This window comes from Biomphalaria glabrata, chromosome 8 (genome assembly GCF_947242115.1).
Source record: "Biomphalaria glabrata chromosome 8, xgBioGlab47.1, whole genome shotgun sequence".
Classification (NCBI taxonomy): domain Eukaryota; kingdom Metazoa; phylum Mollusca; class Gastropoda; family Planorbidae; genus Biomphalaria; species Biomphalaria glabrata.
Genome location: NC_074718.1, coordinates 44362088 through 44374488, shown reverse-complemented (window position 1 = coordinate 44374488; position 12401 = coordinate 44362088). Strand labels below are relative to the sequence as shown.

Here is a 12401-nt window from a genome sequence, read left to right as displayed (position 1 = left end):
ATACAGTACATCATAAGAATTATGTTTCCTACATAGATCACGGCATCATCACGCTCAATGGCAAGAATTACCAAATGTTTGTTTGTGAACTTCAGTGGTAGGCCTACTCCGTAATGGTTCACTTGCTTCCAAATTATGTCTCTGTCAATGCTGTCGAGGGCTTTCTCACAAAGTCTTCAAGGTCATGTACAGAGATAGGCTTACTGACATTCAATGTATTGTTCTATAATGATGCGTAGTGTAGCAGTGTGGTCACTGCATGATTTTTCCTTCCGCGAACCGGTCATAGTCTTTTGTCTAAGGGATCTTTCAGGCGTTCCAAAATTAATTTAGTTAAGACCTTGCTAAGTGTGGATAGTAACATTATGCCTTGCCAGTTGTTGCATTAAGTAAGGTGACATTTCTTGAGTAGCTGAATGGGTAGCTCCAGGGTAGCCCAGCTTCCAATTGGCAGGGACTTGAGGTAGCGGATGTAGCATTTCACCTGATGTTTTAAGGTCAGATTTAAGTGCTACCACCTGTATACCTCCTGGGCCTGACGCCTTTCCACTTTTTCCTTTCTTGATGGACTTGTTCTTTTCCACTTTGGGGGGGGGGGCAGTATTAACCTCCATACCTGCTGACAAAATAGCGCGGACTTATTTAGGATATATATACTAAACATGGGATTTAAGTTAGTGAAGATTCTTGGCAGAATTTTTTGTTGAGGCCTCTACCTTCCTTTTCCTTAATATTAATACATATAAAAAAAATATGCAATGTTTATAAAGAAAGCCTACTTCAAAAAAATTGTATCTTTTTACTTATTTTGTAATGTTTAAAATTCATTATACAATTCTATGTTTTTTTTAAATGTGATCAGTTTTGAGGATGAGGTACTATATAATGATGCGTAATGATGTGTGTAATAATATAGTCAGAAATCTTAATATTCAAACCAGGGCATCATGACGCAACATTGGCAAATTTAGGTGTATCTGAATTAGGCGCGATGGCTTAGTGGTAAAGTAATGCGCTTGGCTTCCCGAATCGGGGTGTCCCGGTTTCGAATCCTGGTGAAGACTTAGTATTTATAATTTCGGGATCTTTAGAGTCCAACCAGCTGTAATGGGTACATGACATTAGTTGGAGAAAAGTAGAAACGGTTGGTCGTTGTGCTGGCCATATGACACCCTCGTTAAGCGTGGGCCTAAGAAACAGATTTCCTTTACCTAGATGGCAAGGTGAGAAAGGGGAATTTTAGGATCAGTAAAGCTGGCAATACGAGCCGCGGTGGCTGAGTGGTAAAGCGCTTGGCTTCCGAACCGGGGTTCGGAGTTCGAATCCTGGTGAAGACTGAGATTTTTAATTCCGGAATCTTCGGGCGCCTCTGGGTCTACCCAGCTCTAATGGGTACCTGACATTGGTTGGGGAAAAGTAAAGGCGGTTGGTCATTGTGCTGGCCACATGACACCTTTGTTAACCGTAGGCCACAGAAACAGATGACCTTTACATCATCTGCCCTATAGACCACAAGGTCTGAAAGGGGAATTTTACTTCTTTTTTTTTTTTAAAGCTGCGTTTAAGATATTTTGAAGGAGCCAAATAAATCTCAGGCGATCAGTGACCAATTCAATCATCACTTTTATCATTACCTATCATTACCTATCTTACTTTGTCTAACACGCATCACATAGATTTGTTTTAATTGGGAATGATAGAATTTTTTATTGTATTATTATATCTTTTATATAGCGCTACTTTCATGCTTATAGCATGCTTAGAGCGCTTTGGTCCAATCTCATTTGTGGACCGGTGGGGGGGAGGGGGTATCTAGGAGTTGGTTTTCCGTGCTGCCTTTAGGTGCTCAGATTGATCCTTGCAGTTGCGATTAGCAGACGATGATCAAAGCCTATATCTGCTCCACTACATCCAGTGCTGTGACTACATGATTGTATCAAAGAAGAAAATTAAAACAGTCAGTAATAATAGACCCTGGATGACCAACATTAAAAATTAACATTATTCTGTCGTCATCGAGAAGTACCTAGAAGTCTATTTATAAAGCGCTGGGTATGTGTATGTGTTTTTCGTGTGTGAATGTCGTTCGTATGTGCATCTATATTGTTATTGTACAGTAGTTACGCTGAGGTTGTCAATTGTAGGCAAACCGAATTTCCATTTGATTGGATCAATAAAGTTATCTTCCAAGAGATTCTAAAGTGTTCAATTTGGTTTTCTGCTTTTACCATTTGGGAAGGTCAAGGTTGTCTCGTGTATGATTTTGTGTGGAACGATGGCTCCTCCACTGATGGGATGTTTGAATGCGCAGAAGTCAGCTGAAAGGTCTCCAATGTCATTGCATGCGTTTTCACCATGTTTTCTCCACCATAATTATTTGGAACAACTTTCTCATTCAAATCCCCCTTCACAAACTTGATAAATAGTTTGGCTGATCGTATGGACTTTTTTAATGGTGATGGAACAGTGGGTGGGTGCTTAAAATTGGAAGATAATTATTTTGATGTTCAACCTGACTGACTTTAGCCCGGAGTAAACAGACAAAGGAAAGTTTTGTATGCCCATGGTGACAGTAAAAGTGATAGCCCTTGTGTCCATCGTGCACAGAATGGTCTCACCAGATGTCAGTTTGCGTAGACCGCTACCATTCCACCGAGTTTCACTGAGGCCTAGAATTTTGATTTTTGTTATATTTCATTTGCCACTTCGTTAAGGTATAGCTTGATAAACACTGAATTTCTATGAATAGCCTTTTATACTGCTGTATCCTGTACCCACAATTTTTGTTTGAAACATTTTCAGAAACACATCCTGTTTTTGTTTTGTTTTTTACTATAAAATAAAATATTTCTAAGTGAATTTTGTAAGTGTGACTTTTTGTTTTGTCCATCGCATGAGTTTAAATAAACTGCTGCTAACTTCCGGTTGCATTGTAGATGTTTGTAAAATGTTTTACATGTTTCGGATGTTCCTTCAGAGTTGAAGATAATTACTTCCTAGTCCAAACCTCCCGCAGGACGACGGGGGATGGGAGCGGGCAGGGTTTGAACCCTCGACCATCGATAAATGTGAACGACAGTCCAGCGCGCAAACCGCACGACCAGGCAGCCATCCTAGTGTAGTGCATTAGATGCTAAAGGTAAAGACAGCAACCATAGACATAACTAAATATAGACTGGCCGATAAAAGAGTTTTATGAAACGAACATTTGTGACTTCCAATTTTGTGCACTTTATTATACAGCAGTGTAATTTTGTTTAATCTCTAAGACTGAAGATCATGCAACTTTTCAAGTTACATGAAGTTATTTCCATTTTCCAGTCTATATTTATTTATGTCTATGACAGCAATATATTGCAATAGGGATTAAAGGGTTAAAAAAACAGGATGTCTTGGTAAATACAATCTTTGTACTGAGATGAGATTTGAAGACTCATCTCCGGGTCAGCCAACTCCATACAAAGTCTTAAACACTGAATAGGACATACGGAAGTGTTACTCTCAAAATTAAAAACATTTTGTTGTATAAAGGATTTAATGTTTTTATTCTATGTCAATGTTCTAACATGAAACAAACTTTTTTACTTTTTTTCTAAAACCACGCACCAGTTTCCTTGGTCATAATAGCTTCTGTTAACGGAGCACTGGGGAACTTGTCGACACAGTGACTCGAGTTCTCCTTCTTTAAATACATGATAGTATCTGTGAAATACATTGGCCGATTCATTCGTCCCCGGCACACTGTTCGCTTTTGTTTTCAGTTGCCAGGGGACCAACATGTTTTGTTCTTGAAACTGTGTTCTATTCTGGTGAACAGGAAGTGTCTCTGTAGGAGCAAAGTGATTGCAAGTTCTATCACTGGGAGCAGTTTGAGAGTCGGGAATATCAATTCTACCGGTACTTAGATTGTCTTGACAAGTTACACCTGACTGTAATTCTGCAGGTGTAGTTTCTGTATTTGTCTTGGAGTTACAAGTGTCATCTGTAGTCTTGCCAGTGCACTTCCTGCCAGAGAACTTTTCTTGTCGCTTAGAGTTAATGTACTTTGATTGTTTCTTGTTAAGTTCTTGCTCCATCGCCCAAACGTAGAGTAAAGCTTTACCCCTTTCTCTGAGTATACGTATGATCTCAGTTACTGCTTTTAAGCGTCTGGCCTGCGATAAGTGGAAAAAAAACAACATATGCAATCAAACGTGTCGACATAAAATATAAATTGTGATGACGGCCAGCAGAAGGAGCATAAACTCAGAAAAACTGACATTGAGTTTCACTAAGTCTAATACATTTGATTATGTCAGGGTTGGAAAAAATTAGAATTAAAAAATTATTTTCACTTCTGGAAAACGTTTTAATTTGTAAATGTAATAAATACTAATTCCGTCGAAATGAGATGAAAAACTATAACAATAATAATGAATATTCACATTTGACAAGTGTAACACCTTTAGTAAAATCACTAAATTTAGAAAGCCTTCAGGACAGAAGACTCAAAAGTAAAGTAGCAATTATGCATAAAATACTGAACCATAATCTTCAAATACAAAATCTAATAAAATACCCAGGAGAAACACAGATATAAAGGCACATTCCTCGTTCCATATGCTAGGACAAATTTGTACAAATCCTCCTTCTGCCATAGTGCTATTAGAGCATGGATTGGGTTGCCTAAGCCAGCCAGGAAAACCAATGACTTGGCAGAATTTAAGTCATTGGTGACTTGACTTAATGCATGAGGCGTAGGACGTAATAATCTTTTGTGATGTAACATCTGTATTATATAATATAAGAACTAGATGTGACACTAACCCTAACACTAAATAATCTGTTTCTTGACAAAATTTAAATTTTCTATTTTCTGGGCAATAATTAAAATTGAACTTTTGACACACAAAACATGATTTCCACAGAAGAATGTTAAAAAAGAGACAAAGCTTCAAAGCTAAACACAAAAAGTCACAAACTAACATCACAACAGCCCTGCACAATCATAATAACAGAAAGTATTCTTGCCATATGGTGTATGACAGCTATGCACAACACAATCATGACAAACAAATCACAGAAAGTATCAAAATCTACCTGCGTTGCCATGTGGTGTATGACAGCTATGCACAACACAATATCAAAACTATTGGATCTGAAAGGGAGACAGGTCACATCAGCAACACAAGTTTCAAAACCACGACTTCTACAAATGTTGGCCAGGTTACTACTGTAGTCACTACCAATCTGAAATTGTACATCAAAAGAATTAATTAAGATAATTCATGTATGCTTAAGCTCTGTTCTAACGCAATGCAAAATTTGGACAACATAGAAACTTAATTTGTATATCACACTATACTAACCTCAAATAGTTGCTTAGCAACACCTAAACATTTCCCATTGCCACAGCCTACGTCTGCCATTAGCGACAAGGGAGGCTGCTCCATCAAAAAATCTACAACTTTAGGCCAGGCTTTGTATCTAGTCCCACTGAAGTGTTCGGCTATATCTTCATACACCTTGGCGATGAATGAACAAGAATAACTGGTTACAATTTAATGAATGTGCTACTTATTACTTTTTTTTGTAGACTAATAAAACTATTTAGAAAGGAATATTATGTGAGCTGATGTTTATACATTAACTCGGAGGACACAACCTCTGCGGATATGAAACTAAGATTCAATGTGCTATATTTTTATCTCCAAAACGTTTCCAATTAAAATGTTTTAATATTCAAAGCAGGCTGCGCTAAAGAAAATACACAATGCCTCAGCTTAGTTACTGTTCCTTAAGTCGCCTTCCTTTAACATCAGAGGCTGGCACAGTAACAATACACCTCAATATTGGGAACAGACAAGAAATAAAAAATTGACTAACGCATCTAGCATTGACAGTAAGGTTTGCATAAAAAGAAGTACCCCCCCCCCCCAATCAACTACAGATGTCAATTTGAGTCCAGTAAATTTTGTGTCCATATTTGAGTAAATTATCCCTGTCTCCACCTGTCTTTGTATCCAAGACATGCAGCCTAGTACAGCGATTTGGCCACCCTATGACCTACATTAAGTTGGTAAGTAAAGACTTAAATACTTAAAGAAAAGGATTCAGACCTTATGAACATGTTTCTCCTCCAGTTCCAGAGCCTCACAGTCGCTGTGTGGTGAGCTGTGCGGTGAACTGTGTGGTAAGGTCTCACCAGAATCGCTGACAACGCTCTCAGCATTGTTTTTCCCTCTTTCTCTAATGACTTTCCTAAAAGTGAAGGACGTCCTCGTACCCCTGTTAAGAAGCGTCAGCCCCTGGCCATTTGGATTTGAAACAATATCAGACTTCCTCGGTGTGATACCATGTGACCAAACATACCTAGAGTCACCGGTCATGACTAGCAGACTTCGGCGAGGCAAAATTACTTTTAGATGTCTCCCATCAGGATGCCTAAAGTCCATGACAACCTACAAAAAAAAATGTATAAAAGAAAAGGGTGGTTATATGAACTAAGTAAGTCTAACCTATATAAGTAACTTCAAACTTCAATACTATGAACAAAAACCTGTATCAAATTAAATACAGATAGGTAGAAGAGCAAGTAAAGATGAATTTAAATTATTTAGATAATGATCTAATTATGTGGATGTTGACATATTCGCCAGATGAAAAACATTCAACCATTCAACTAATTCCTGCTGGAATATTGAAATCTAAATTTGATGCAGTTTATAAAATGCCTATTGCCTAACACTCAATTCGTTTAAACATTGTATGTACAATCGAATCCAGTTACCTGGACAACATTGGGACCTGGTCAGTTCGGTCCAAATAAATTGATGGTTGGATTAACTGGATTCTACTGTTTATACGTGTTCAATAAAAACCAATTCACTATATGACCTGTGACGCAATATTCAATGACATAATACTGACCTGTGAACCCAGACTCAATGACATAATACCATCCTCAAACGCTTCAACAGTGTCCACATGTGGAGGTATACCTACACACACACAAAATTGTAAAAAAACAAAAAACAAGTTTATTACCCATTAAGAAATTTTTAAAACAAATTTGTGTTACATAAAAAACATTAATGATAATAATAATTATGCTATGCAAAGCTGCGACCTATTTTTTTTAGATTTTAAGAAACTTAAATATAAACTTAGATTAAACTTAGATTAAAATGTTGTACATTCATTCAATTATCAAAAATTTTTAAAGCCTATCTACACAAGTTTGTATTCTATCATTTAATCAGGAAGGAAAGAATTTATGCATCAGTTGTTGTTTTTTTTTATTGATGACTTGTATTGACTTAACGATGGTCATAGGGTAAAATCAATGATAAGAAAAGAGTTAAGTTAGAGATTTAGAATGTCTATTTATAGAAGAGAATCTTTAGAGCTTTCTTTATTTTATTTTCAAATAGAAATCGGGGGGGGGGGGGGGGGGGGGGGGATTTTGGATAAGTTTATTTCTAATGATCAGATTAACAAACCAGAGATACTACAGCAATGCTCAAAATACTATAGATGTTAGGTAGGTCAAACCTTAACTAGGCTTCTTTTTTTTTTTTTTTTTAACTGTGACTCTAAAAGTTATAATTTACATTACAGATGATCTTTTCTTTAATGAGCCTTTTTTTTAGTAATGTTATAATTAGAAAAGAAAAATCATTTTAGTAAGTAAAACTGTCCTGGGCTACGTGCTTGAAACTACTTCTCTATTCTCTCCAGCCTCTGTTAACATTTCATTCACCAGTTAAAACACAAAGATCTTTTCTTTGGTGAGGTTTCCATTTATGGGTAGAGAGCTCAAATTTAGCATATTTTTTAAATCCTTTACTTAAATCCTTAACTTTAGTAAGTTAAAACACAATAAGTAATATGAACATGTGCAGAGGTTTCTCATTGCTTTGGCTTTACCTTGTCCTGCTTTGTACTGGTTCACAGTTAGCTGATCTGGAAAATAGCGCACAAGTCCAAGGTCCAATGCTTTATTGAGAAAGTTGTGGCAAACATCGGGTATGCCAAGAGGTAAGGGGTCATTCACGTCCACATCATTGATGTCGTATTTAAATTCATAGCCAAAATGTTTGACCTGGCGATGTTTCATCATACCTGAGGTATAAATGACACAAACACATCATTCAAGTGAATAAATTAATAAACTCAAAAATATTTCCAACTAATATTAGCTAGATCAGCGGTTCTCAATCTGTGGGTCGCGACCCCCTTAGGGGTTGAATATCGATTTGCCGGGGGTCGCCTAAGACCATTGACAACATGTATTGGGGTATCACGTATGTTAGGTCATGCTTTTTAAAAAAATAGTCACATAAGTATGCAGCATAACAAAAGGTGAATACGAAATAGATATAGTAAATAGTGAACTGTTTTATAACATTAGGAAAAGCGGTTGGGGTCACCACATAGTGGAGAATCGTAAGAAGGGGTTGCCAACCTAAAAAGGTCGAGAACCGCTGAGCTAGATTATCTTATGGGGTTACCAGACCAAGACATGTCCTCCTTTTTGGGGGTCATGTCCTCTGTCTGGCAGACATCAACCAAATAGTTAAATAATCCAGCTTTTACTTTGTTGTTTACTGCCATGGCATATTACACAGCAATTCTTTATTTCTTCTGGTTTTAAAATACAAACTCACTCATACATAGAAGTAAATTACATTTTTTTTGACAATCTCCTTCATGAACAGGTGTTTGTATACTGAAGGTTGTTCTTACTTTTTACTGATACTGACTGATTGATTGACTTTTTTTTTTTTACTAATGCTGACTAATTTACTGACTTTTTTTCTTAAACTGATACTGAATGATTTGCTGACTATTAAATGATAATGACTGAGTAACTGACTTTTACTGATACTGACTGATCTACTTTTATATGAGACTGATATACCCAGCTGGCAGGGCATTGCTTCTTTATTCATAGACCAATAAATCGGCTGATTGGTTCAAAAGGTTAATACATGCATATGCATCAGTTATTGATAGTGAAGTTTCAAAGACCTTCAGCTTCGCTCCTTGCATAATCAAATGCATGTTGATAAAATACATATGGCAATGTGTTGAGATAAATGTTCAATACAATACAGATGTAACGAGATGAATCGTCCTACCAAGGTTCTCTGTCTGTTCCTCCAAGTTGGCAAGTTGAAGTAAGGAGAGCTCCATTTCCTCAGAAACAAAATTCTCAATGATATGAAGCCCTCCTGGCATTTCACTGGACGCTAGTGCCGAGGGAGGGGCTGCAAAGAAAACAGATGTTGGACGTGTAATTAGGAGAGTAAAAACAAAAGATGACGTAAGTTTAACCCCATTGAAGCAGCCATCATAACGTCATATCCCTTGTCTCATGTCTGTGCAATAACTGCTACTCAAGTTTGGATTGTTACTTAGTAAGTGTAGAGAGTAATTCAAATCTAAATAGTTACATGCAACCTAAACAAAAGTTAGGATTTTTATTTCTTTTCCTAATAAGCAGCAAACTAGCATAAAATAAAGAAAAAAAATTAAAACACAAAAAATTTTAAGAGTTAGAATTATGGACTATTAGTTGGTTTCATAATATCATACGGCGTGATTTTAGGTCATTTTCATTCAACTTTTCTCAAACTGCCATAACGTGATGACAGGTATTTTCTTTTTTCAAGGACAAAAAAATCTGTTTTATTTGCTTTATAAAACCATTTTTGAGTGTTGATCTAGTAAAATTGACTAACAAAATTTAAACAATGTAATTATTAAATTAAGCGATGTCGTTTCATTTTATAAGTAGGGCCATTCATAATAGGTTTTTGTGGTCAATTTTTGAAAGATCGATGTTCTTTTGGAGAAGACATTTTATGTATATAATATGTCTTCACAATTCTGATTCTAAAGTCTACTTTTGTCTTTTTTACATCAGGACTATCAAAAATACTTAATGTCCCTCTGTTAATGTATTTTTCTACAACAAAACAGGCCTGTTTGAAGTGTCCTTCTAAACACAAGGATGATCTTACAAAGACCAAGCCCATTACAAATGTACATGCTCTACCATCTCAAGTATCTCACACTTCAGTATTGACCTGCACTCTTCTTGCTAGGATATGCATTATGCCAGGAGAATACATTTCTGAAGCCCAGAATGCAGTAAAATACTTGTTACTGGGGCTCTGGGTTAACCCCTAAAGGAGGTAAATGTATATTTTGGGTATGCGGGACAACACCAGTAAAAGTTAAAAACTTGGAAAAACAATGTTTTAATTTCTATTGCTACTTATTTCAAATACCCTGAACTAAATGGCTGCCTGGTAATGTGGCAATGTGGCTCTGGCCTGTTGACTCAATGGTCCCAGATTCAAACTCTGACTGAAATCTTCCTGTCACCCTGCAGGAAATTTAGGCTACGATTTAATAACCTTCAATTGTGAAGGAATGGGGAGGTACGGTGGCTGAGCGGTAAAGCGCTTGGCTTCCGAACCAGGGACCAGGGTTCGAATCCTGGTGAAGGTGGATTTTTAATTTCAGGATCTTCAGGCGCCTCTGAGTCCACCCAGCTATAATGGGTACCTGACATTAGTTGGGGAAAAGTAAAGGCGGTTGGTCGTTGTGCTAGCCACATGACACCCTTTTTTAGCGTAGGCCTCAGAAACAGATGAACTTTACATCATCTGCCCTATAGACCACAAGGTCTGAAAGGGGAACTTTTTTTTACTTACTTTAATTGTGAAGGAATATCTAACATGCAAAACAAACAAACTTTAAAATATTTATTCAATGAAGTTACTGAAAAAGCCAAGTTCAATTTTACCTTCTTTCACAAAAAACAAATACAACACAACATTCTGAGTTGGATCTTTGCACTGGCGAAGGAGAAAGCCATTTAATTTCTTGAACGCTTGTTCAGCATCCCTCTCTAGACTGTATGAAACAAAGCTATACTGTTTCCTTGGTAGCATAACAATTTCTTGCACTTCTCCATACTGCTGAAACAATGGCAGTAGATCCTCTTGATTGACATTATTTGCCAAGCCTCCATTTTTAACAACAAGAATCTGAAAAGAATGATCACTTTCACTCCGATTTGTATCGCTAAATATCTAGATCTATGTATTTACTAAAGATCATCATTACAATCATGATATGATGAAAGATGTACAGATTTCTAAGTAGAGAGAAGATCTAGACTAATTATATTCTAGTCTCTTAGAACAAGAACTAGTAGAACAGTGTACAGAAAGCTGGTGAGTAGATAGAGACTAACTCAAGACCTTTGCCTTTGGTCATTTGTTAACATATGATTATAACATATATATATATATATATATATATATATGATATAATTATAGTATTGACAGTCCACTTACTACTCTACTATTGTTAACTTGTGGGAGAGAACCAGGCAAATTGGAATACCCATAGATCTACACTTGACTCTACACATAGCCCAAGAATCAAGATATCAAAATTACAAAAAGTGAAAAGTGGAGCTGAATACAGAATAATAGCAGCCACTGAGCCCGACTGAGGCTTGTCTCCTGTATGTAGTCACAGTAGACTGGGGTAGACTAGTGATTGTGTCACAGTGAGTGACACTGACATGACTGACACTACTGTGTCACAATGTGTAGCAGTGACTCTGAGTGACAATCACAGTGACAGTCACTGTGAGTGTCAAAGTCATGTATCTATTAGACAATCTAAAGTGACTTAAGTAAATAAAATTAAAAATAATTAAAATAATAAAACAAAACTTGGGAAATTACCAAACAAAAAATAACTAGAACAATTTAGTAATTTAGACATTTACCCGTGTTGCTTCATCCGATAAAGATAGATTTTCGCGAACAGTCAAAAGAATTTTTAGTTTATTTATTTTTTTCACAATTTTATTTTGTTTGTTACGACTCTTCAAAGTTTCAGCCTGCGAATGCTGTGACTGTGAAAGCAAAACACTCGCCATTTTGTTATTTATATACAAAACTATAGATACGAATTCCGGCTAAGTGATAAAGAATTTAGTAAATATACGATTGCTTTCAACCCAGTAGATTCTAGATCCAGATCTAGTTCAGTGCTTTTCAAACCCTTTTGAACAGGTATCACTCGTCGATATCCAGTAAACTGAAGTAGCCTACTACTGTCAAAGAATCGAGTTTTTTAAATAAAAACGTCACTCTAATCACTATAATGAAGAAGTTAAAGCCAGACTCTATCCTGACTAGATATCTTGAAGTAATTGTTTAAAAACGAGTATAACTGGCGTTCGGTGCACGCCATTTTTGGCACCCCCTCCCCCATTTTTTATTCTAGGAACAAAATTATAATATTATAAATACATTGCGCTCAAATAATAAGAATAACTATATATAGTATTACCTAGTTCAAAATATCTACAATATATAGGCCTATTA

General features: G+C 36.4%; 1 protein-coding gene across 1 annotated transcript; it reads right to left on the bottom strand.

The window, feature by feature from the left end:
- Nucleotides 1–3343: 3343 nt before the first annotated feature.
- Nucleotides 3344–11983, bottom strand: LOC106051347 (alkylated DNA repair protein alkB homolog 8-like). Its single transcript, XM_013206524.2, has 9 exons — nt 11798–11983; nt 10799–11042; nt 9123–9251; nt 7909–8103; nt 6910–6980; nt 6099–6440; nt 5349–5504; nt 5080–5229; nt 3344–4154 (listed from the first exon to the last, which is right to left on the bottom strand). The coding sequence occupies exons 1-9, from the start codon at nt 11948–11950 to the stop codon at nt 3582–3584; spliced, it is 2013 nt and encodes a 670-aa protein (XP_013061978.2). The 5' UTR covers nt 11951–11983; the 3' UTR covers nt 3344–3581.
- Nucleotides 11984–12401: the final 418 nt, after the last annotated feature.